The sequence below is a fragment of the Mesocricetus auratus genome, unplaced genomic scaffold (genome assembly GCF_017639785.1).
Source record: "Mesocricetus auratus isolate SY011 unplaced genomic scaffold, BCM_Maur_2.0 Super-Scaffold_100018, whole genome shotgun sequence".
Taxonomy (NCBI): Eukaryota; Metazoa; Chordata; class Mammalia; order Rodentia; family Cricetidae; genus Mesocricetus; species Mesocricetus auratus.
In genome coordinates this window covers 4,781,213-4,808,599 of record NW_024429199.1, presented here as the reverse complement: position 1 = coordinate 4,808,599, position 27,387 = coordinate 4,781,213, and the positions used below count along the sequence as shown (strand labels likewise).

Sequence of the window (27,387 nt, the reverse complement as noted above, 5' to 3'; positions counted from 1 at the left end):
GGGCTGTGGGCTGCATATTTGACAGGCCCTTACACTGCAAGCCTTGTTCTGGGTCCCTCACAAAGCACCTCTTTAGGGAAAAACAAGATGTTCTTTGTAAATAAAAGTTCATGCAATTCAATAATGAAGTCATTTTCTAGCACTGTAGTGAAAGATACTCTCTCCAGCCCTCTGGGTGAGGACGGGCAGAGGAAGAGGAGTGGCCAGCGAACCTCTATAGAAGACAGCCACAGGCTATCTCTAGAAAAGAAGAGAAGAAATGCCGCTGGTTCCTGAGGTCATCTACCTCAGGCTCCCTCCCGCCCCTGGAATCCCTTTTCCGCCCACTTTCCTGTACACTAGTGGGGGCCACATGCAAATCTATATAAATATAGATCAGACATCCGGCGCCTTGGCTACGTAAATAAGGGGAAGGAATCAGGAACGCTGAATATTCATCTGAAGTCCTTGGAGGGGCTCCAAACGGCGAGGGGGAGGGGAAGCGGGCGACAAGGAAAGGCCTGACCTCAGGGTCTGAAAGCTAACTTGGAGTGGGAGGGCCTGGAAGGGGAAGGTGGAAAGGGAGTGGTGAGAATGAGTGTGGGAAGGAAGCCAGAGCCGCGCCGTCCTGCGTCCCAGCCGCCAGGGAAAGGAGTTGGCCAGGCGCGCTCGCACAGCTCATGCCAGTCCCGCTCTGCTGCCTTTTGATGCTCGCGGAGCGCTCCGCTCCATCAGTCTGTAGGTCCCAGAGCCCAAGCCTCGGGAGCAGCGGGAGACGAGAGACAAAGTGAGAGAGGGTGGGTGGGAGCGAAAGGAGAGCAAGACAGGGACCACGCTGACTCTCACTCCCTATTTGTAAAAAACAACAACAAAGTTGCAGCTCGGGTTCCTGGGTCTAAATACTGTCCGCCCAAAGAAGATAAAACACCAGGCATCGCTGCACCTCTCGGGGGTGCCCACCAAGACCCCCAGATCCTTCGCTCCAGGAAGGGCCTGTTGAATATCAGCAGAGAGATGGCTTGGAGCACAGCCTGGTGCTCAGCCCTGCCCCTGTGGCTCCTCTGGGGTGCTGCCTGCTCCAGCGCGGCGTCCGGGGACGACAATGCTTTTCCTTTTGACATCGAGGGAAGCTCAGTGGTCGGCAGGCAAGACCCACCCGAGACCAGCGACCCCCGCGTGACACTGGGACGTCTCCCGTCTGCTGCTGAGGTAAGGTGTCCTCCCCTGTTCTCGCCACCCTGCTCGGCTCCTGTGCTTGCCGGCTGGGCCACAGTCTTCTTTCTCTCTCCCTCTCTTTTTGACAACCTAGAATTTCACCTGGACTAGGTCGGTCCCTTAGCTGAAATAAAGAGTTTTGTTTTGTAAATTGGATTTGGATGTGAGTTGAAAGTTGAGGCGTGAAACCTGTCTCTTCCAGCTGATGGAAGTGCTAATATCCTTCATGGTCCACTTGGGTCTCTTAGACTCGCAGTAGACCGCAGCAGTATGCAGGTGGTGGTCTTTTGGTGTGTCCCAATAGCCAAGTCTTGTCACTTAATGTGTGTGTCTGTCGCTGTCTCCTTCTCCTCCCTGTTGTTTGAACAATGGGAACACTATTACTAAAAGACCTAACCTTCTGTCTCCAACTAAACAAAAGGTCTTCTTCAAGGCTGGGGCAGGGGAGCTGGAGATGGAGGGCTGGGGATAGGAGTGGGGTCATTGCCAGTGAAGGAACCTGTTAGAAAAGTTTAGGACAGATACCTCAAACAGAAATGAACCATTCTAATCCAGAAGCAAGATTAAGTCAAACTCCGTTCCCAAAGAAAACTGATCTGGTCATACTACTGATCAAATGCTTATATTGAAAGAGGCACTGTTTGTTATACATTAATAGACTTTTAAGTTGAGAAATAGACAGTGTAGACATTTGGAAGAGGATGAGTCTGGAGTAAGTGATTTAAGAGTCCCTGAGCCTAGAGAGACAGCAGCATGTTCCAGCCGTGGGAGATGCTAAGAAGGAGGGAAATGCAGTCACCTAAGTTCATGGGAAAGGAAAGAGCAATTGACCTAACAGCATGCACAAACACACACACACACACACACACACACACTCACACATACACACACACACAAATACACACATACACCACACACACACTCACACATACACACACACAGATACACTCACACACAAATACACACATACACCACATACACCACACACACACTCACACATACACACACACACACAAATACACACATACACCACACACACACTCACACATACACACATACACACACAAATACACACATACACCACACACACACTCACACATACACACATACACTCACACACACACACACATACACACAAATACACACATACACCCCCTCCACACACATATCAACTGTACCCATGGCTACAGCAATCATACAACTAAAATCTATATCAACCTGTAATGCAGGTTGATAACAGTGCTAAAATTAGTGAACTGTTGCTCCTGCTTCTATTCATTGGTAATATAACTATAGTTACCAATTGTTGATCAAAAATAAAATGCATGACGGTCCTTCTTAAGTGAAACCTTTTCTCATGCTCCCTCAAAAGGGGGGTGGGTAGGTAGGACCAGTCTCTAGTTTAGGTTCAAAATAAAAGCTCCATGGGAATGAAGGGGCCTGGCTTCTGATCACACCCAGACACTGAAGACAGGCCAGACTAGCCAAACTCCATCAATGAAAAGGAAGGCACTGTTTCTCTGCACCCTTGGAACTAACCCCAGGCAGCATTATCTCCACACCTGTTTCTTCCAGCATGGAAAGTCCCTGAATGAAACACTCGATACAAGGGCAGAATTGATATATAGTATAAGACTCTCAATTTAACTTGAATTGCAGATAAACAATAACCAAATCTTTATTGCGTCCCAATTGTACAGGATACATTTATGCCCATTTTTCTTCATTACTCATCTTAATTCAAATCGTTTAGGCATTCTGTATTTGGGTATGTTAAATCTAAAGATTTGATCATATCATACATAACTATTTTTTCTGTATTTACATCTCATAATAATTATTTGAATGTTAGGGGACCTTAAAGTTGATGTTGAGGTTGTAGCAATTTCTTATATGTACACATATCCAGTGCAATGACAGCAAAACATTTAAGGTGGCAGGTTTTCTGACCATGTTTAAACTGCAAGCTTCCTGACTCTACTTAAGTAATAGTTTGCCCAGATCGAAGAAAGAGAAACTTGAGGCTTAGAGAAATCATTGATACCTATTTTATACTTTCTGTGGTTACCATAGTGAAGGTAGTAGATGTAGTTGATTTACACATTCTGAGTTATTATCATAGATGGATTGGGGTTGTTGTTTTTATAATCCCTTATTTGATGCTATTTCTTAGAGACTTTTTTTGTTACTAACTTACTTAATGTTTGTTAATATTGTATCTATGTTTGGCTATATTATTCCAATCAGAAAGAATGGCCCATAGTCAGTTAAATGTGCAGTATTGTCAGGGTCTACTAGGGTCAAAATACTAGTTGAGGAATTTAAGGGAGAGAAAGGCAATATTAGTCAACCCAGAAAAGATCACAGTAGACAGTGTAGCCAATTACGTTTCCAAAGGGTAATTTCATATAAAGGTTCCAGTTCGCCTGTGGTCTCAAGATGATCTCAGTGCCCTACCAGCAGCTTTCCCATGCTCTTTATAGCCAGTAAGCAGATCTTAAACCAAATACATCCCAGAGACTTAATAACACAGCACGACCGCTTTACTGGGTTGGGTAAGGAAACTGTATTTACATAAAACAGAATATGGTCACATTATTCATAGGAGGGGTTCAAAATGTGGGTGGGAGGGTCCTCTAAAAATATTTCCAGTTTATTTGAATTGGATTGATATGAATGGTTGTTCTTCAACCAACTCTCCAAAAGAAGGAAGAAAAAAAGTAAGGCAAGCACGGGTCAGTGGGAGGAGCTTGGCAGAAGTCCCCCTAATGCTCTCTCTGAGTTCCTCCACGGCTGGATGCTTGTCCTAAAGCAGTGTCTATGACCCTCGGTGGTACTCTGCGTGAGCTGGCAGCAAATAAGTTCGAAAACTTAGCAGACTGAAGGGACAACAATGGCTGGCAGGCCAAAAAGGCAGGTCCTACCTTTCCTTGAGAAACGCTTCCCCATAGGATGGAAAGAGTGTGGAAGAGAGGCACCCAAAGGGACCCCCACACTCCACTCAGTGATTTTCCTCTTTCCTGCCTCTAGACAAGCAGCCCATCACTGCTGAGTGTATGGTGACAGCAGTCGCTTTTCAGTAGGTGAGTAGAGGCAAGAGGGAGACTGGTAGTTTCAAAAGGAACATTTTAGAAGGAGGACAGAACCCATTCACTTTGTCAAGTACAAAGTAGCAAGTGAAAGTCTAAAAGTTGTGTATGTGTGTTGTGTGTGTGTGTAGGGGGGATTATGGAGTTAGTTTGCACAAAGCTTGGGAGAGAAAAACTGTTTCCTTCTATTCTTGCCTGTAGGGTGGTTGCAATTTATAGAAATGATGAAGCAAAGGCAGGGAAATCTACATGTGTGGATTTTGCTGTGAAGCTAAGTGATCAGAATCTTTTTGACTAACCCGGAAGTGCAGAGAGAACCAGAAAGAAAGCAGGAGTGGAGAGAAAATGACCCCAGGGAACAAGCATCAGAAAACCCTTGGGAATAGTGAGATTCTTGTCTATTGAGACATAGGCCAGGAGTCAACCAAGGTCAAGAACACTGGGCTAGAGGTAGAAACTAGATGGAGGCCATGCACAGGCATTGAGAAATACTGGGCAAAGAAGGAATGCTGGAAGGGCCAAGTGGGAGTGGGTGGAGGCCAGTTGCATCATTGTAACTGGTTTTGATACCTAAGTGAGAAAAATAAGAGAAATCACTGATAAAGGTGAGGAAAATTCCCTGAGAGGAGAAAATAGGACTTCATGGCCTAACCCGAATGCATTCCACTGTTACCTCTTTGTCATGCTAACTTCCCTCCAAAAATACCATTGCTTCATGGGCCCATGGACTCCTTGCTCTGGACAGACTGACTTGCTTTAAGAAGCCTTGTAGGAGACCAATTCTGAGGGACTTTCCCTCTATACTTTTCTGTGTTGACATGTAGTCCCATGCCCTGACACACTGTTAGGCTCCTTGCCATTGAAGGGTTGCGGAATGTTTACAGAAAGTCATTGTATCTCTTTCCCAATCTGCTTTCCTTTTCCTTATCTCAACCCCTTGCTTTGAAAAAGATTAAGAAGACAATAAATCTTCCAGCCACTAGCCTAGGCAGCCATCCTGGACTGCTGTCACAGTGCTAGATTAGGTCTTTGGAACCTCTGCTTCTTTCACACAGCAAGCAGATCTAGAGAGTTACCATGTACAGAAGAAAAAGAGTACCAAGAGCAATTTAAGAAAAAAAGTTTTACCATTACCTTCAAGTGGTAAGCAATCTGGGAGAAAATAAATACGCCCATCACAATGAATTGATGTAAGGATGACTATGAGCTAAGTACCATGGAGAAAACGAGGTAGACCAGGAGGACACAATATTCTACTTGCCAAACAGCAAAGAATATGTCATATAGCTTACTTTAGAAAGACTGGAATATCAGAGCAGTTGTAGCTAACACTCCCCAAGATATCTCCGGTCACCTCCATAAATGGGTCGGACTATACAGATGTCATCTCATTTCACAGATGTGGAAACAGGTACAGAACCAGATGCCCAAGCCCCTAGATGTGAAGTGACTCAGCTGGAATGGAGTTCATAAAAGCCATTTGACTGTGCAGGAGTATCTAGAAAAGTATGGAACCATCCGTGGGGATCCTATTGATTTTGAGAGGTTTTTGTTTTAAGGAAGAAGTGTAAAATGTCATTCAAAGCTCCATTTGTTGCTACTGGAACAGTTGTGTAAGCTGCATAAACTGTTAGGAGACTTGGGTAGCACTCCCTCCCTGCACTGCCTGCTATTTGTTTTTGATTATATTTCTTTTTCCTTTATTGGGGGGCTGGGGTGGCATCATTTGCCTTGACCCTTGTGTGGCAGTCAGCAGACAACTTGCGGGAGTCTTCAAAGTTCACTCACACTGAAGGTGTGTCAGACTTTACTTGCTAAAGCTCCCATTCACATCCACGTATTTATGCACGTAGTTTCCATGTGGACGGATGGGTACAGAACATTTGTTTGTTCATCCATTCACTGAAATAAGTGTGGTTTCTCCTTTTGGGGATGTGAACAATACTGCTGTGAACAATGATGTACAAGTACCTGGCTCTGAGTCCCTGTTTTCAATTCTTTTGAGTTCATAGCCAATGCAATGTAGGATCACATGGCTCAAAGGCATTTCTAATATTCAGACTGTTACAGAAGCCTTGCAAAAACGCCTAAGTGGGGCCAGCTAAGGAGGGAGAACAACCGTGGGTGGTGAGCCCTGCAAGCTCTTCTGGGAGTTTGCTTGCCTGTTCCTTTAAGGGAAGACAGAATCTGAATGCTTAGCTGAAATTGATGACTTGATTTTTAAATTTCTTCTAGGCAAGTGTATGTGAAGGCCAGGGGCAATTTCCTTGCTGCATCTACCATGTTTGAATTTCACCTTGCATCAGAGGCAAAATGTGGGCCTGTGGCCAGACAGATGTGTGAATCAGTGCCCAGACTTTCCGCAGCATGACTTTGAGCAAATTAGTTCATCTTAGAAGGATTGTCTTTTTTTGCTATAAAATTAGTGGGAACATATTTTGCCTGGCAAGGTTGTGAAATGACACATAGATGGGTGTGTCTGCAGGCCACACAAGACAGTTAGCCCCAGTTTCTCACCCTGCCCTCTTCCTGCTCCTTCCTTCCCATGTGATTTCATCTAAACACAGGTAAAGCATGAGATTAATGCTCACTAAACATATTTTGTCATCTAAATCGTTAATAATTTTGTAAGTTTGATTACTTTCAACTTTGGTCTGCAAACTTGCTAGTTGTGCAACCCAAGAGTAGAGGGATTGTAGTGTGTCTCTTCTAATCATTCTCTTTAATAGTTTTATGCTGACAATATGCTGTCTGAACAGTTGAGGAAAATGATGGGTTTCTCTAAAGCTCTAGAAAAGCCAACTAACAGCAAAGCAAAGCAAAAAAGGATGAAATTGAAAAACAAATTAAGTAGTGGGGGGAAAAAAGCTCTGAAATGACAAATTCACAGATATCCAAATCTGGCTTGTAATTTTGTGAAATGCAGAAATGCATAGTGCCAGAAAAAAGTCTTGAGGGGGTTTGCTTGCTTATAACAATCATATAAATACGAGGGTGGCCAGATATAATCTTGAGACATTTGAGTTAGAAACCACTGAAATCAGATTTTTGGTACATGCTTCAACTCCCAAAATTAATATTTCTAAATAATTATTAATTTTCTAAAATGCGGAGGTCTGTGAGTCTGTTAAGAGATAGTGAACCATAGCCAGATGCTTAAAGGCCTCCTGGGTTTCACAAGAGCAACCTTCTCCTTTCAACTGTTTTTATCCTTTGCTGCTGGTGTGGTAAAGCTAAGTTCTGGGAAACGGCTTACTAAAGGGAAGTTTAACCACAGATGTTTGTAATTCCAACTTGAGTTTCCCATCAAAGTCCTAATGAAATTCAGCTGCCAGCAGCCTGCCTCTGACTCTGCCTTTTTGTCATGAGAAACTTGGGGGGGAACAACATTCCGAGGCTGAATGTAGTGGGAAGTTTTCCATATTCAAACCCAAATACTCTGCATAAAGAAAAGCACATAAGAGGCTTCTTTGAAAAACCAATAGAAAAGGTAGTGATATGCTTTAAAAATAATGACAGTATGCAAGGTGGCCCTCTGCTTACTTCCAGGGCTGTCTTAAAGCTTGTGAAAGTTAGAGATCTTATGTTTATGTATGTAAATGGAATGATGTAGCTACTCTGATGGCTCCCTGAGAACAAAGGGGGGGCAACTCTAGAACATACATTAGCACAAATTTCATGCAAAAAAGAATGGAAATCTATGCTGTACCCTTCAGCAAAAAGACCTCCTGAACATGGTGCAGACCTTGTGTGATTACATTTATTTTGAAGTTATGCAGTAATATCATTACCTTAAAGAAAATTGGAGACTCTGGGGACCCAAAATGCATTCAGTAGAGCTTGCCTTGAGGACACAACAGCTACCCTCCATATTGCTGTCTGCACCAAGTACACTGCAATGTAGAAACAGAACTAAAAACTTCTTTAAAAAAAAGCCATGTCAGTCCAAAGGACTGCATAGCATAGTAGCCAGAAGCAAGAGAGATAATGAGTGATTCTCAGACTCTGAGTTACCTGGATGGATATACACTGACTGTAGAAGCTGCAAATGAAAAATATCAAAATAAAAACTTTTTTCTGAAAATGTGATACCACAGCATAAATCTCATATCTCAGCCTTTTGGTTTTTTAGCTATTTACTTATGTATTTTTTGTTTAATGTGACGGTGTGTGAGAGCTATTTATTTATGTATTTGTTTATTTAATTTGAGGTGTGTTGAGAGTGTGTGTGCCCCACATGCACGCAGAATCCTCTGGTGCAGAAGAGGGCATTGGATCCCCTATACTGGAATTACAAGCAGTTGTGAGCTGCCATGTTGGTGCTGGGAATCAAACCTGGGCCCTCTGGTTCTTTTAACCTCCTGAACCATCTCTCTGGCCTCCTCCCACAAATCTTAGTCTTAAAATGTGGCAAGCCTATTCAGTAGCTAGTAGCTCTACAATTCTTCTTAAGTTTGGTGATGTGTGTGATGGCCCTTGAGCAGGGTGACATAGTTTGACCAGCCACCAACACCCCTTAAGTACTCCTCTCTTCCTGCTGATCTGACACAAATCTTGGCAGCAGTCTGTTTTCCGTCAGTCCCACAGGTGAGATGCTAAATTCCTGATAGTCAGGACTGAATGGAGTCTGATCGCTTGGACATGAATGTTTCATTATAATGCATAAATAGTTGTTTTATCCTGTTGTCTTCCCTGGATAGCATTGTCTGTCGCGATCAATGCTAACAGACTCCCAAATTATCACTCATAGAGAGAAGCCCTGAAGATCTTTATTACAGCACAGAGACTTACTTAAGGGTGAAAGGTGTTTGACAGTCAGACAGACGTTATCCTTGGATACAAACTCTGCTGTGCCCTGAACCATAAGTCTAAGAAATGATCTGATGTTCCATCTGGAAAGGCAGTTTAGAGACCCAGTCCTCTGGCTTCGTAGCCCAGGAATTAAGTTGGGCAGAGGGAAGCAGGGATCATGAGTGACAGCTCAAGGAACTGTGTCTTCTGACTGTGCCTCGTTGCTCCAGTGGACTTGGTCGCCTTAAGCATCAGATTGCCTCACAGACACACCTTGATGTCTCTGTGTAGGAAGTCATTTACTTCACTGCACTATTGCTCGTTTTAGTCGTTATCCTTAAAATGCCAGTAGAAGAGTGCCAAGGCACCAAGTAAAGGTGAACTATGAGCCTAGACTAACTTTGATGGTGCTTCATGCCATCACTAATAAGCAGATCGCTCTTGGTAGATTAAGGAATGTGGGCAAGTCCCTTTACCTCCAGTGATCACAGTCTCTTTGTCTAAAAAAAGAAAGAACAAAAGAAAGGAAGGAAGAAAGGAAGGAAGAGAAAGAAAAAGGAGAAGGAAGAAGATGAAGAGATTGTTGCTGATAATGTGCCTTCTAAAAGTGAGTCCTAACAGATTAAAATGTACAAAGCAGAAGGAGCACACCTATAACTGTCCTCCCTTAAAACCCCAAGTTCGTAAGTGTCCAGAGAGAATAGGAAACATAGGGCCTTGACTTGGAAGAAGGAACGAGAAACACTTTAATGGACTACTTTTTCCACCTTCCCATAACCTTCTGTAAGTGAGGCTGAGGGGGAACTACAAGTCAGGACACAGGCCAAGCACAGACATGAACCTTCTACAGTGACACACCAAGGAAGTGTTTCAGACAGTGTGAGGTACAGACACCCCCATGCATACAAGGTATGTCCTCCCGTGATCAACAAATCCTATGCCAGGGTTCCTAGAGGCTCTACTGAGACTTTTTAAAACGAAATGAACTACAGAAGTAAAACACACACCCATACCTAAGTGCCTTCAGTCAAGTATCAGCTTGCAGAGGGTCCAGAGAGGAGAACGTGTTTTCTCTCGGTGGAGATGGCAGAGCAAACCAGCAACACCTCAATGCATTATAAACATCAGACAAAATTCCCACACTGTACTATCCACTGAGGAGTTGCCTGCTGGGTGCTAAAGCTGCTGGAAGGAAAATTGAAAGCTGGCTTTAGATTCAGCGGGACACATTTGGGAACAGATATGTACTAGGAACTTTCTGGAAGTCAAAATTAGGTAAGGAAGCTTGCCTTGATAAAAGACTGGTTATTGCTGGTGGTGGGGAAGCAGGGTCTAAAAGACTGACCCTCAAGTGTGTGCAAAGGGGCATTATTTTTGTCACCTGAGTACAGATTAGCAATGCAGAGCCTGGGAACCAGAAACTGCCTTTTCACCCACTGGTCATTCTCCTTAGTACATTGAAATACAGGAAACACTGAAGTCTAAAATGCAGCCAGGTCTGAATTTGGTATGGGCTGGGGGAGAGAAGACCTATGACTCTATAAAGGGAAAACTTTTTTATGTAACGAGAAGGAAGAGACCAGAAATGTTAAATCAAATCATCCCTGAGTGGCACTCACAGGTCAAGTAGGAACTTACTTGTGAAGTCTGCTGGAATAGAGTGTCACTTTGACTCTTTAAGGAGTGGTACAGTTGTGATGTTTTCCTTCATAGCAAGGATGTCATCCTGATTCAGGATGTGTCTCCATGGAAAGAAGAGTGTAGTTTACATCCTGAACTGGAAAGTTAATGTCACAAGATATATAAGAACTTATTCCCAGTCAGGCGCCTTTAACCCAGCACTTGGGAGGCAGAGGCAGGCAGATCTCTGTGAGTTCGAAGCCAGCCTGGTCTACAGAGTGTGTTCCAGGGCAGCCTCCAAAACAATACAGAGAAACCCTGTCTCGAAAAACCAAAAAAAAAAAAAAAAGAAAAGAAAAGAAAACAAAATAAGAACTTATTCCTTACAATGGAAATTGTCTTCCAGCAGAGGTTTTCCAACAGGCTTGAGAACAGCAAGGAAGCACCATTTGAGTTCCCAGATGTCTCCTGTATCAGACAGTCCCATTCTCCAGATCTCCTTGACACCACTTCAGCCCTGAGGGAACATGTTAGTACAATCTTAAGGGACGGCTGTGTCTCACCCTGGGGGTGGGGGTGGGGCAGCTCACTCTCTGAGTTCTAAGATCTTTTTAACTTTAATTGCAAACACTTGATTAGCACTCTGGGTCCTGCCACTGTTCTGAGCACTTTATGGATCTCCTTGATTTATTCCTTATTTCTCCTGACAACGCCAGGGAAAGCTTTCCTATTAGCCCCATCTAACAGACAGGAAATGGAATCACACAGCAGCTGAGTGATTTACTCAAGGTCATAGCCGAGAATTCTACTTCCAAACTCTTAATTTTCTCATTATAATGTCTTCTAATAGCTGTCTCTAAATCTTAAACTCAGCTAACAAAGGTCCCCAGTGCCATCCAGAAATGAGAGCGATCAGTCTATAAAGGGCATTTAAGTTAGTAGGATGTCTAGTCTTTAACCTTTGTAAAGTTACAGTTGGGAACAAACTATCTTGATCAGTAATGATGGAAAAGTCTTCTCTTGGCTATGAGAGGAGTAACTGGTGACAATTTCAAACATGCACATACTCACATGCCCCCAACTTGGCTGAGCATTCATTTTTTCTGTGGAGTCTTGAGTAGACCCCTGGCTCAAGCCTGCTTCAAAAGGATGAGGAAACAACTTGAGCTGCCTCGGGGAAAATGACTGACAGATCAATCAAAGGGAAACTGAGCTGAAGCCTTAAAACTGTCTGCTTTCTCAGTTTCCCCAGCAAATGACTGTGGAAAAAGAAAGCAGTTCACAACAAACACATTCAATTCAGAGCAAAGACAAACAGCCTCGCTCCTCTCCTAGACCACCAACTACTGTAGGAAACAGGTTGCCGGAGAGAGGAGAGCAAAGGACGTTATCCTCAACACACATGGTTCCGTCTAGCACAGATCTAGACTGTCCCTCTGGGACCAGCACAGTGGCTGGGGAAGAAGTCATCAGTGACGTCCGTTGTAACTTAGAGGGGGACATCTTTGAGCCGGGTGAGCCTCAGACCTTTCATGCCCAGTGTTGTTATTTTGCAAAAGTTTAAAAATTAGAAAAAAGACGAAAGGCCGCGTGATGGAGTGTACAAGCCATGGTTTATTCCAGCGACGGGAGAGCGAAAGGGGGGAGACAGACAGGAGAGAGACAAGAGGGGGGTAGAGAGAAGAAAGGGTAAGAGAAGAGTGAAGGAGCAGGAGAGAGAGAGAGAGAGAAGAGCGTAAGTGGGCGCGGCGCAGGGGGGGGGGTCTATCCTTTTAAAGGGGTCGTTTGCACCTGTGTGCAGGCTGTACTCACGGAACCCTGGGCTGATCAGAGTGCTTTCTGAGTGCATTCTGCCAGGTAACAGGGCAGGCCAGTATAATCCCTGAACCTTTCACCCAGGGATCTCTTTACCAGAGATCACCTTTTGTTTTCATCTGTTAAGATTGCCATAACAAGATACCCCAGATGGAATGATCTAAACACCACAAGTAGATTTTTCAGTGTTACAGAGGCTGAAGTCCAAGATCAAATAGCTGTGCGGGTTGTAGGGTAAGGGCTATCTTTCTGGCTGGTAGCTAGCTGGTAGAAAGCCACCCTTGACGCATTTCCTGAAACATTCCTCTTGTGTCTTTAGAGGAATACACCAGTCATATCACATGAAGGTCCTGACCGTGTGACCTCATTTAAGCTTTACCATCTCCCTGTGGGCCTTGTCTTCTAGTACAGTCAGACTGTGAATTAAAATGTCAACATCTGAATTTTGAGGAGCATGATTCAACCCACAGCATCTGCTAAGAAAAGTATTAAGCAATATTTAATGAGATAATTCATAATTGCAAAAGAGGACTACTGATAAAATAGCATCATGAAAGTATACTATTTCATATTGATTGGATTTTTCTTTTTAGATAATGGCACAATTAACTTCAGTTCTATGTTTTGAAATGAAAGAAGTAGTATTTCAGTCCTGAGTTATCTTGTATTCCTTAGGCACTTAGGGACATTTGCTTTCAATAGTTTTGGCAACATCACTCTCTCATTCAACATGAAGTAATTTATTTAGTTCACAGAAAGAAATCTGGATACTTGCACTTAACCTACTATAATGCCCACTGAATGTTATGTATCCTACATATAAAACACAATCAGAGAGGCAAAACATGCACACTAATATTGTAAACAATGAAATTGTTATGTTATAAAAGCTTAGAGAGTTTAGAAAGAATGTTTCTGGTGGGAAGTGACCAAGTCAATCCATGAGCCATGTGGCTTTTGAACTGGACTTTTAAGGTTTGGGAAAATCCGGCTTGCTCATGATAAGACAAGGTGAGTGGAGTTGGTTAGACTATACACCTGGGAGTCATTGAGGATTTCAGCAAAGAAGAAAGAGAAATACAGTGAGGTTTGTGCTCTCTAAACCTTAATCTGGAAAAAACAAAACAAAGAAACAAACAAAAAAAGATAGATTGGGAATTGAGTAGCAGACAGCCCAAGATCTGAGTGACTTGTTGTGCACTGATGACTGCCCAGGAAAGAATAAAAGGTTCTGCATTGTGCGGTGGCCATTGTCTAAAAAGGAGAAAACAGAGACTGGGATCACTGCCAAGGTTTTATCAAGATGGGTTGTCCCATGTTTGGAGAGTAAGAATGAGGGAGAAGGCAACAGTACTGCTGATGTTTGTAGAGATGGATTTAACCATGTGTTTAACATTAGCCCCACTAAGTCAATGGCTCTAAGTTGAGTCATCATGAGAACATCTTTGGTTCGCTTGAGTTGCACGTGAGTTCCTCACAGAACTTCGTTGTTTTATGGTTGCTGCTCTAATAGGGCTTCTATATTTCAGCATGTTTGCAAACTGTAGCACAGCACAGAGGCCTGGGAAGTTGACATTGTAAATCATGACAAATCTCCAAAGTGTCATTGAAATCCGTCTTCCTGGCAGATCCCAGCAGGACATACGCCTGTCTCCAGCCAGCACTAGCGGCTGGCTGTGCAGAATTTCCGACATGCTGAGCACCTCCACACATGAGCTGAAGTCTTTAACAATTGATGCCCTCCAGGGAGATATTTTTATGCTTCCTCTTCCTTGTCAGATGATATTTTTGGCCCTTCCTAGGAAATTCCACTTTTGTCTCAGTCATTACCTGGGAGTGCTGAGGAAAACAACAGAGGAATTTTGGAGAGAGGGTGGGGTGGTGATGGGCAGACGTGTTAGCCATTATCTTTTGGTCTTCCTAGCAACTCCTGGATGTTTGTTAAGTTTTTCTTTTTCTAAACTTTATCCTATCACAAGAGTCAGCATTTTACCTTAAAATGTGAACTGCACTTCATGTGTTGTACAAAAGCCAATCTCTAAAAGTCATGTAATTTCACTCAGAGCAACAAAAAATTTTAAAAAATGTCCAATATTTTTGTCTTTAGTTTGTCACTTGTTTAAAAAGCCGATCCCTACATGTCTCAATGTCATCAGGTTCCTTGCAGTGCTTTTGAAATTTTGCTTCATGACGTATATTCAGAACACCTAGGGATAGCTCATCATCTAATGAATTAGGGAAGCTTTTTGTGTCTCTTGCGGAGTTCAGCTTTTTTAAAGCTTTTGGCATTGTTTTGTGGGACTCCTAACAGTGGAGTAGAGGTGTCTCTGACTCTTTCGCTGGCCCTTTGAACCCTTTTCTTCCTACTGGGTTGCCTTGCTTAGCCTTGATATGAGGTTTGTGCCTGGTCTTGTTGTATCTTGTTATGCTGTGTTCAGTTGATATCCCTGGGAGGCCTGCTCTTTTCTGAAGGGAAATGGAGGAGTGGATCTGAAGGAGAGGGGAGGGAAGTAGGAGGGGACCGGGAGGAGTGGATGGAGGGGAAACTGTGGTTGGGATGTATCTATTCTATGAGACAATTTTTAAAAAGTTATTGATGTTGAAAAATGTTATTCACAACTTCCAAGTAAAGGAATTTCCAATGACAACTAACTCTGTTGAACAGGTCAATACTTACTAAGCTTCATTGTTTATAATGTATTTTCCTTCATATTTCCAGCTTTAATCATCATAACCGGCTTACATGCTAGGCCAGTTGTTGCTAATCTATTTATGAAACATGAGAATGTCTACAGGTAACCCAACAGCAGGAAGTTTCACAGCAGTCCAGACAGTGAGGAACCATTGTTCTGCTAATACCGTTGAAGAGGAAGATGTTGGTGCCAGAATTTGAGTCATTTTTTCAAGGTCCCCCAGACACATTTTAGCATTGGAACTATAGCCAAGTTCCTTGATTTAGAGGCAGCCATCTCTCCTCCTACATCATGGGCTTGTTTGTTTTGAGATGCTAGGCATTACACCCAGAACCTTGTGCTTGCTAATCAAGTGCTCTACTACTGAGCTGTCCCTCCAGCCTCTTACTGTGTCCCACAACATGGAACAAACAAGGACAAGGGAAGAGGAGTACCTGGAGATGGCTGTTTTGGGTCATGTTACCTTCTTTTTTTTTTTTTTTTTTTTTTTTTTTTGGTTTTTCGAGACAGGGTTTCTCTGTGGCTTTGGAGGCTGTCCTGGCATGTTACCTTCTTGATAAGTCTGTAGTAATTTATGGTTTAGAACTCATTTAATTATTAAAACATTAGAAGTTTGGGTGCTGGAGAGATGCCCCCATGGGAAAGAGCACTAGCTACATAAGCATGAGGGGGGCTAAGTGTGAATCTCTAGAGCTCCCATAAAAAGACATAGTCGCATGTATCACAACTGTAATTCTAACACTGTGGGAGCTGAGACAGGAGGATCACGGGAGCTTGCTGGCTAGCGATTAGTTTCAGGTCCCATGAGAGACCCCACTTTAGGGACTAGGTAAGGAATGACAAGGTAAGACATCTGCTGTCCTCTTACCCATGCACGTACATGCACAGGTGCACACATGTGTACACATCACACATGCATAGATCACACTCACACACATTAGAAGTTCTCTTGGCTTTGATTCATTCTGTTTATCTTAATTTTGAATTTAATTTATAGTAATATCATTCATCCCCTTTCTTTCATTTTAGCCAGTTGACTCATGGCTTCATATAGCTGTCAGTCCTCTCAACTTCACTCTCCATGGCTAAAGCTTTCTCATGGTCACATAAAAAGAAAAGACAAATCCTTGATCTTAAAAAGAAGAGAGACAGATGTAGTTCAAAAGTGGACAATAATCCTTTTGTTGCAAAAACGACTGAAGAAAGAGACTTACACATTCCCAGAGCACATCATGTCTGGTATTCCTTCTGTCAGGTTTCTACATGATTTTAGGAACTCCCCTGTTATGTTGCAAAATAATGGAGATGTAGGAAATTAATGAAGGAAATCGTTGTGTGATAGCTCATGCTCACACCCCACTGTGACCCTCCCAGCCTGCTCATAACAATTCCACCATCTCCTCCTTTATCTGTAGAGCTTTTGCACTGTTGGTTTTCAAACTGTGTCTTCTTCATACTCTAACAGCAAGGACATTAAATATCCATTTTTCCAAAGGGAATTTGACAACAAAACTGTTGGACTTTATGGTACAATCCAGATTTGACTTATAGGTATCTGCTTAGAGGTGTCTTGAACATAATAGAAGGCAGAATGAAGGGGATTACAGGAGTTTAAGGCAGCCCTGTGTGCTCAGCAAAATAATAAGACATTAGAGGGGCAGGACAGCTCTGGCCTGCTGCCTGCTACCTGGTTCACTTTCTTTTTTTTTTTTATGAGACAGGGTTTCTCCCTATTGTTTTTGAGGCTGTCGGTCCAGCCCGGCCTCAAACTCACAGAGATCTGCCTGCCTCTGCCTCCCGAGTGCTGGGATTAAAGGCGTGTGCCACCACCGCCCTGCCCTAGTTCACTTTCAATACTGCAGACACCACCATGCCTGCTTTGTCCTAGTCTGTGATATGAGGAAGTGCCTCAGTACAGCAGTGTTACGGTGATATAAATATGGTAGAGATGGAGAAATGGTCTTTATGGAGGAAGGTTAATGTTCTCTCTAAGTTGTTTAAAACCTCCAGGTTCTAATGAAAGGACTAGGCTTTTCCTAATCCCCCCCCCAAAATTATGGTTATTTCAGCAGAGAGAACACATCTTTTTTTTTCTGTGCCTGTTTCCTGAGACATATGGTATATTAAATTTTCATTGGAAATAACATTTTTTTCTGCTCTTTTTGTCTGATTTTCCATTCACTTTTTTGGAACATTAAGCATTAGGTTATGTTTCTAACTATAAGGTATTATATCCTCAAGTTAGTTTATTTAAAATAGTTGAGCTTTTGTTTGATTACAATTTTTCTCTTTTAATCTTCTAGCATAAGATATATTCATAGGGAAATACATTTTTCCTCCTCAAAGCCCAAAAATAAGCCGAGATTTCCCTTGAGTTTGGTTCAACAATCAAAGAAGTTCATAAATTTCAAGTAAATAAGAAAAAATTAAAATACTATAGTCCAAACTTTATATTAGACAATTACCTGCTCTGTGTGAGCCCCTGGGAGACTGGATGTGTGAGCCCCTTGCAGACTGGATTACCCACAGCAGAGGACTGAGAACCGAGGACATTATGGTCTTCATTTCTTCACAAGCTCTCAGTGAACTAACCCAGTCTTGTAGTACTCAGCCACAAAACCAAGTATCTTCTCTATTTCTTCCTCAACCCAGTTTGGATAGAATGAAAGCAGATAGAAATAAAAAATAGTCTCCTTTTAAAGCTAGATGACATTGTCCCTATTTATAAGTTATTACTTGAAATTTATTTTCACTCTCAAAATTCCTCTCGAGCCACATATCAGTGACTTGTGAGATACTAGTGGCCACAAAGAATCAACAAAGCTTCCACATCCACCCAACATTTATTCTGGGGATGAGAGGAGTCTTCAGCATTGTCCACAACATATGAAGAAAGCCGTGGGAGCATACTGTAAGCCAGAAAATTGCTGAGTAGCTCACAAGAGTTTAATCGCTGGTATTCACTTAACCTTTCCAGAAGATTCCAACAAGTAAAAGGAGCAAATCCATGTGGTATCTTTATTGAGGTAGAGTACCAAAAGTGAAAGATGTGGATCCTAAGCAATGGACAGCAGACAAAATCTTAACCTGAAGCCTGTCTCCCTTACAGCAGTACTCTATCCTGTGATTTCCAGTCCTTTGGTTTCCATTCTCTCCTTCCAGAAAAATCTGTACAAATGCCTTCCCTTAGAGTTATTCTGGACTTCCTCACTTCCCTGTTAAAATCAATCCCCACCTCTTCCTCCATGTGGCAGGACTTCTCTGTACCTCTCAGTGGTAAGAATCTTGTAGCTCTGAGCACACTAGTGTTTTGTAGTGAGTGGCATGCCTGAGACACCCCTCGTGAACATGTACCGGGTGGGACAGTTCACAGGTCATCTTCTGGCTCGCCAAATGGCCTCTGCAAGTGCTGTCCGCGTAGCTGGTGCTCAGCTCCCTTGTTTGTGCATTCCTCAGTTATTTGTTGAATGTCAGCTTTGTGCCAAGCCCAAGCAAAGCCTTAAGTAAACAGTGGCACGTGAAGCAGAAACACCAAGTGAATAAATGGCCACACCAAACACCAGAAGCCTAAACGGAGCCGAGTCTCTGTTTAGGGTGCATGCATGTTCCCATGTAGTTCTGAGAAAGACATCAACATTGAGCCCAGCACCAACAGTGAACCACAAAGTGGCTTGCCTGAACTGCCCATCCCAGGAGCTCCATACTGCTGGCGAGAGAGAATGCCTTTTAAGCTAAAAGCTTTGTCTTTCCCACTGTATATGGAAAAATTGACTATGCACTTTCACGGAGAAGGTCCAACCAAGAGATGTTTATATTGGAACAAGCCCCATCTCTAAATCTGGGCTTGTTACTGAATGGTATTTTGTTTCCTTGGATCAGGGATGGGGTCTGGAAACATCTGTAAAGTATTGTTTTAAAATCAGCATGATTTTCCCCTCAGAAAACAGATAAGAGAGTTGCTTTAAAGCGCACACTCAGCCATCACCATTCACTTCCCCCTGGACTGTGCGTTATGTCATTGTCATTGGAAAGGCGGTACAGGTGTGATATTGGCAGCACCCTGTGCATTGCCATCCCCTTCAGTCTCTTTCTTTTTACTTCGCTTTGCAAACTTGACCTTTGGCTTTATGAACATCCTACCATGAGTAACTGTCCAGATCACAGTGGTTATTTGGGAGCAAAGTTTCAAAGCTACAGACGACAGCTTATAAAATGGTTCTGAAACTAGCCCCCACAGTCGTTTCTAAACAACCATTCCAGTCTATGACACTCACATGTGTAAGCTCGAAATTGTTTTCACTAAATGTCATCCCCCCCCAAAAAAAACTCAAAATGAAATACTCAGAAATCAAATGAAAGGAAATAGAATGAAAAATAGAAGCACTATACTAATTGGCTTTGTTTTGTTTTGAATTTTGTTTCTTTGTCTGGTTTGTTGAGACAGAGTTTCTCTGTGTAGCCCTGGCTGTCCTGGAACTCACATTCTTTAGACCAACCCGGCCTCAAGCTCACAGAGATCCAGCTGCCTCTGCCTCCCGACTGCTGGGATTAAAGGCATGCGCCACCACCACTGCCCAGCTTGTACTAGTTCTTAATATTACTCATATCCTGAAAATAATAGAAATACTTTGTGAACAGTTCAGGATGTAGCTCAAGTTTTATGAGTAAATATTTAGCGTGTGTTCAGAGCGTTCTCGCTTTGTTTTTCATTTGCACCCCAAATTAAAGAAGTAATGTTTGGGGTGGTAATGCACTTCTCTCCCTTTCTTGGAGCAGTTGGTGCTTGGTGTGTTTACTTCATTATGAGCTGTTTGAAAATGTTCTGTCATCACTCTGCAATTGCTGGATCCTGGTCTGAAGACCCATTCCAATATTCTGAGACTCAGTTGGTGCTTGACTCATAGCAGACCTGTAAAATATTCATTAAACAAACCCACTGCTAACATTTTACAAATGGGAAAGTAAGATAGAAACTCGCAGTTACATGTTTCATATGGTTACATGTCTCATAAAAATGCACCAAAGGTAGTAGGCATGCCGTTTACAATCCCACATTTGGAACCAATCATGAGCTTTCTGTGAGGTTTACCCTTTCTTGGTGTTGAAGGACAAAGGCATGCATTTCAGGGCTCACTCATTTTCAATGAGAGTATTCTATTAATATAGTTTATGGACCATAAATTATATTGTCCTGTGGCTGCATCCAGATATATGTCAAGCTGCCATATATTCTGCATGGCCAGACATCTGCTTGTGGTTCATGAGAGGAAACACCTGCACATACTCCGGTGTCCGTTACACAGAGGGCATCCTTTCCCAGGGCCTATTGTCAGATCTTTCAGATGGAACAAGGGAGGTGTCGGATACACAGCTGGATGACATGCAATCAACTTCCCACAAGAGATGTGTTCTCTAATGAGGAATCAGCATTATTGATTCAACAGGCACTTCCTAGCTCCACATCTAAAAACAGTTTAAACCAGAACACCAGATATAAATGATTATATTTAAATTAAGAAGAGTTGCTGCAAGCTAGACCAAATAACTTCAGAGGGCTGATGGGTCATGTTTCTTCTCTGGAGTCAGCCATATACTCATAGAGAAAATGTGAATTTGTTAATAGGGTTTTCTCTATCCACCACTCTCATCCCCCTCAAAGATGCCTGGAGAGTGGTATTCAGATTTATGGTTCGGGAGGCAGAGACAAGAATATAGCTACAAGTTCAAGGTCAACCAGGTCTACATAGTGAGTTCCAAATCATCAAGACTACAGAGTGAGACCTTGTCTCAAGTGTGTGTGTGTGTGTGTGTGTGTGTGTGTGTGTGTGTGTGTGTGTGTGTTGGTGACCCTCTACTGTAAAATAAGGAATTCATAGTACTGACATCACTTCAGTGAGATTCTCTAAAAGTATGATAGACATGAGTAAAGTTAACTTTCCTCTCAGGTATCTCCTAGAGGGGAAGAGATGGACAGCATGGGATTGTTCACTGTCCAGAAAAGGTCCAATCTTTAGCTGAACCTTCAGACTTCACCATCAGTCACCCCCCACCCCCAAAAGATTTCACTATGTAGCATTGACTGGCCTGGAACTCTCAAATGTAGACCATGCTGGCCTTAAACTCAAAACTCTGTCTTCCAAGTGCAAGGGTTAAAGGTATGCACCACCACTCCCGGCATCATCCTTTTCTTTTCCTTCATCATCACTATCTGGTAGTCTAGCCTAGTGTGACAAGCACTAAAGATGACATCGCCTGGTTCTGTGTAAATAGCCTTTGGTCCTTGCTATCTCTGGTATTCAGTGATTCTGTAATGACAGACATAGTCAAGACAGCCACATTCTCTAAGCACCTGTTCTGTGAGGGTGCTGAGACTTCAGTGACAAATCAAATAACTCCAGTTTCTGCTCTAGAGAGAATATGTGCTCTGAGGAAGGAGGGCGGTGAACCTGTATCTCTGATTGCCACTTCTGAGCCTTGTATCCTACAGAAAAGGAGAGCTATAGCTCACCAATAAAGCACAGTCACAACAGTCCAGACAGGCAGCAAGCACAAAGGGAAGAGAGGACAATAGGGGTAATTGGCCCTCTGCCCCTTCATTGGACCTGAATGCACAAAGTTAGCTGATCCTCACAACCACTCTAGAAGATAATGTGTCAATCACCTCTGTTCTTCTTCAGAAAGGGAAGCAGGAGCTGAAGATGAAATTACCTGGGCAGTTTCCCCAGTGGTAGAGTTGAAACCGAAATCCAATGATCTAGAGGATTCCACTGTTCTAGATTGTCTTACAAAGGATATAACTGCAGAGAAGTGTGGTCACTGTAAGAAGTAGATCTCGGGACACTGCATCAGTTCCCCTAAAAGCCAGTGGTATCCTGAATGCAAGCATGTTTATGAGAGAAATTCATTTGCACACTAAGCAAGGATGTACTAAACGCCTGCTCCATAAATGGTAGACACATGGGGACTTGAGATCACACACACAAGGGGACATTTGTTAAGAAACCAAGGGGGTAAGTTCTGGAGAAGCAGTATCTAAGTGTGCATATTCCTGAAGGGGCAGAGAACTTGCAGAGGCACCAGGAGAATAAAAAGGAAAGGACAAAGCATTTGAAAGAAAAATAATTCATCACCTATGAAATGTCTTCAATTTATTCCCTTTAATATCCAGTTCAAAGTGGTTATATTGAGAGATCTATCAAAATTGATTAGCTGAAACAGGGTCTTGCTTTAAATACAAATGCTTATTTATTCTGATTCTACCACTAAACAGGGGGGAAATGTCACTTTTTTCAGATTCCTGTAAGTTATGAAAGACCACGTGAAGTGTAAGCTGTCTTATGATAAAGCAATCCCAATCCTTAGGTGGATAGAATTAAATTTTTAAAAATATTTTGAGCCCTTTATTAGTTATCTCAGAAATACATCTTGGAGGAAAATTTTATCCACACTGCATCCTGCCTGTGACCCCTAATGAAATTACTTAAAAATTCTGTTGGTAATAATGCTTGCTCTGAAAGAGAACTACTACTACTTTCAAAAACAATTTGATTTTTATGAACTGTAAAGATGAATTCAGGAATTTTGGAGAAGATAATATAGGTTTGTTGTAGTTGGGCGCTTTGGGTGACTTATACCCAAGAACAGCTGAGGAACAAGGCTAAGTAAGAAGCCAGAAAACAGGAAGGAGCATGGCTTCCTTAGTGGAGAAGAGTGAGAAGTTATGGGGAAAGGGATGGAAGACCACAGAAAGCTTGGTACCACTGAACTCTGCTAACATCTCCGACTTTAGCGCCAAGAGCTAAAGGCAGCTCGTTCCTTGAGCCCAATGAAACTCCACCCTGAGAAGGAACGCTGCCTGGAAAGGCTTCTGCTTTGGAGGCTCCAGCTTTTGCCCACAAAGCAGTGTCCCACCAGTGAAGAAGGGACACATTGAGTCACGAGGGGGATGTGACTAGAAAGACTATCATTTCTCTCTCCACCCCTAACTGGTTGATACATCATGCCCATGACACCCCTCTTGAGAAATTCTTTTTTTTCTTTTCTTTTAGAGAAACCCTATCTACTTACACCTGTTTTATGCAGATGGTTTATTTCATTTCAAAAGGATTCTATGTGTCTTGAGCTGGTCTCAAACTCCCTGTGTGGCTCAGGATGACCTTAAACTGGTTTTCCAGCTTCTACTTCCTCTCAAAAGTGCTAGGATTACAATAAGGTGTGCATCCTAAGCAGTCATAGTAATTGAACCCACGGCTGTGTCCGTACAGGGCAAGTAGTCTACCCGCTGAGCTGCATCCACAGCCCCAACCAACAGTTTAAATGTCCTTTTCCTACTGGGCGGTAGTGGTACATACTAACTCCAGTGGTCTCAGAAAGCAGGCAAAACACTGTGAGTTGAGACCAGCCTGGTCTGCAAAGCGAGTTCCAGGACAGCTCCAAAGACACAGAGAAACCCTGTCTCGAAAAACAAACAAAAAAATCCCTTTTCCCTTCATGTAAAGGAGTAATGGGAAAAAGAGGATAAATCAATTTCAGTTTACAAGATTGAAAGAACATGATCTTAAATTTACAACCCAGCTTTGTTAATCTTGAATTATTGGAGTCTTTTCCTGATTCCCTCTAACTTCAAACCAGTTAGGGAGAGCTTGTGTGTCTAGCTTGTGGTTCACTCTCTATATATTCTGTTCATCGAAGGGCAGAGATTGCCCAAATTCCATTACTAGCCATCTTGAAGCCTGTTATTGAACCCCGGTATTTTTCTTAGGGAAGAAAACTGGCGAATGAGCGTTTATCACTTGAGTGTTGGCAGATCTGCCAATTGGAAAACGGGAATATTGTGTATGAGTCTGAGAATCTGTAACAAGGATCTGGAGGGATGTCTCAGTGGTTAAGAGCACTTGGTGCTCTTGCAGAGGACCCATGTTCAGTTCCCAGTACCCACATGGTGGCTCACAGCCATCTGTAACTACAGTCCCAAAGGATACAATGCCGTCCTCTGACCTTTGTGGGTACTGGGCATACACGGAGCACATGCATACAAGCAGGCAAATATTCATACACATAAAACAAAAATAAAAAGAAAAGCCCAGTCAAATTAAGAAGGTGTTGTAAAGTCCCCTAGGTTCGCTGGTAGCCCCGGATAAATAAATTTACCACTGAAATGAAAGCTATTAAAATTAAGTTAAATACTCACACAGGAGTTAGAGACTGACTAGTGCTTCCCCTGTGAAAGGATGTCCTGGGGTAGGGGGCATCACTACTGTGAAGTGGAAAACAAAGGAATAGCAAATTATGTAAGGAATTTGTATGCTCATTTTTTGAACCATGTGTAATGATAAAGTTATACAAAGTAAGTAGCCAGGAAGCAAGGGAAATTACACTTGTTCATCATTGTGAGGACCACATCAGTGACTTCCTGGGAATGATGCTTGAGTCTCTCCGGGTCTAGTCATAGAAATCCAGGGCACAACCTAAGTGACATCTTACCCTTCCCTTTCATTTCGGATTTCTTTAAGACTTTCATGGAAATTTGTGTATTCTCTTTAAAACTTAGTAAATAAAATATTGCCAACACAGAAACCAATATTCATCCTGCCCTAATCTCACTCCCATTCTTAACCCTTAAGAAGCCTGATTTTTTTCCTCTTCCTACTTTGTATGTGTACACAAAATTACAAGGTATTACATGTTTTGCATGCATTAATGTAACATAAATATACTGTTTCTCCTCAGCAACTGTCTTTCCCCGCAATAGTATAAGATTCTCTCATAACTAGAAATATCTGTACTGTGAGATCTGCTGGATTGCTCTCCAAAGTGTTTGCACATTGTTCCCAGGTGGCTCATTCTTTACCGGTTCAGATAGATTGTTTTTTTCCAGTTGGCATTTCCAGTATCTTTTTGCTATCTGTCAATCACTGAGATAAGTAGTGAGGACATTAAGATGAATAAGACAATATCCCTGTCCTCATGGTCCAATCAGTGATCTCAGGGAATCAGGGGTGTAATTTTCAAATTGTAGTATCCTGTTCCATGTGCTCTAATGAGGTATCTGTAACGTGTCATGACCATGACAAGTCTGAAAGACTTGGAAAAGTGTTCCCAATAGACAGAGGGCAAAAGAGACCCCCTTGACTTCTGTGAGACGTCACATATGGGAAGTGAGGAGATGTGGTTTTACTAGGGCAGAGGGAGCTAAAGTTTATCCTAAAAAGATGTTGGGATTCTATAACATAGCCTTGTATGTTAAGCTCAGAAATTTTATTTATCCATGTAGCCATTAAGAAGCAGAAATGTAACGTAATAAGACCTTTTCAAAGTTAATTCTGATATAAAGAGTAAACTAGAAGAAAGTGTGTGTGTGTGTGTGTGTGTGTGTGTGTGTGTGTGTGTGTGTGTGTGTTGGGGGAGAAGTGTAAGTACAATAAGTCAGGAAGGAGAAATACTCGACATCCTGAACTAACTCATGGTATTGGAAACAAGGAAGAACCGTCTTCTTAGTATTTGAGAGGTAAATGGTGATTCTGTGGGATAACAACATACAAAGGGTGGCAGGAGTCTGGAACTATCTAACCCACACGGCACAAAGTATGATTGCATGTAGAGAATTTTAAAATTCTATTAAAACTTACTAAAATCCATTCTGGTTTCTTCTTTTTTTCTATGAAAATTCTAAACAAGGGATGACCCCCAACTAAGAATCTAGGCAGTGGTGGAGAGGCTGCCTTTGATGCCCTTCCCCTATATGAGATTGATGACTACCTTGGTTACCATTCCTAGAGCCTTCATCCAGTAGCTGATGGAAGCAGAAACAGGCACCCACAGCTAAACACTGAGCCATACTCCTGGAATAGTTGTGGAGAGGGAGGAGGGATGAGCAAAGGAGTCAAGACTGTGCTGGAGAAATCCACAGAAACAGTTGACCTGACCTAGTGAGAGCACGGAGACCCTAGTCGTAAAGCTGGGGAACCAGCATTGGACCAAACCAAACCTTCTGAATGTGGGTGCCAGCTAGGAGGCCAGGGCAGTCTGTGGGACCTCTGACAGTGGAGCCAGTGTTTATCCCTAGTGCACAAGTGGACTTTGGGAGCCTATTGCCTACATAAACTTAGAAGCTAGAAGTGACATAAAAGAGCCAGATTGGAGATACACAGAGAGTCACTAGTCACCACAATGGAGGAGACTAATGTGCTTGTGGGAACTTGACATCATTGGGCAAAGCTGTGCTGACAGAAAATAAGGAGACATATGCCCTGGGACACATCAACAAAGTAAAAGGGAGGGGCATGCCCTGAAAAACACCAACCAAGTAAGAACAACAGAGGATGAGACTCTCATTCTAAAAGAAAATGGAGAAAAAGATAGTAGAAAAACAAGAACGGAGAGTTTCCCAAGGAGAGGACTGTAAGAGCCTCAAGGAGACAGGGAAACAGCACTATGTGAATGGGAACAGGACTTGGGGAAGGCAAGCCTGGGACATCCCTGGACTTCATTGATAGTGCCTCATTGGGAGAGTAAGCCATAAAATAGGTAGAGGCACAGATTGTCGTGATGGAATCGGAGCCGGTGTGAGTGAATTCCGGTGAAAAGACTGGGTAAGAGAAGAGGAAAAGAAAGAGAAGCAGAGCTGAGGGAAGGTATGCTTGGAAGCTTAGCCCCGAGAGGCAGTGAAGGCTTGCCTAACTCAGGACCTATGCCTGGGCAGACTGGGTCTCCCCTCACAATCCCCATTGTGCAGAGATGGGTGGGGCCATAATTTATTCTAGAACGTCTACCCAATGGCAATGGCTAAAGTCTCCCCAGCCTGTGGCACTATTGGGAGGGAACTTGAGTCTATAAGATGTGGAACCTGATGAAAGAACTTAGGACATTGGAGAATTTCATCATATAAACCAGTATTTGAACCCCAAGTATCATGCCCTATGCTCCCTTCTCCTCCCCTCTCCTTCCTGTTTGCTATAAAGTAAACAGACTGTCTTCTGTCTCACACTCCCACTGAAATGTCCTGTGATGCCACAGAGCCAAGACCATGAAGCCAATCAACCCTGAATTGAAAGCTCCAAAACCATGAGTCCTCTGTCCTTAAAAGTTACTTAAGTCACTTGGATGTTTTATTATAGTAACAGAAAGCTGACTAACAGAGATACTGTAGGAAGGAGAAGGAAGGAAAGAAGGGGAGAGTGGGGAGA

General features: G+C 42.7%; 1 protein-coding gene across 1 annotated transcript in view; it reads left to right on the top strand.

The window, feature by feature from the left end:
- The first annotated feature begins 566 nt into the window (after nt 1-566).
- Nucleotides 567-27,387, top strand: part of Lama4 (laminin subunit alpha 4) — a 139,250-nt gene continuing 112,429 nt past the window's right edge. Inside the window, exon 1 of the mRNA XM_040758219.1 lies at nt 567-1,188. Within this exon, the coding sequence (XP_040614153.1) occupies nt 994-1,188 (195 nt within the window). The 5' untranslated portion in view covers nt 567-993. The remainder of the gene's footprint in view (nt 1,189-27,387) is intronic.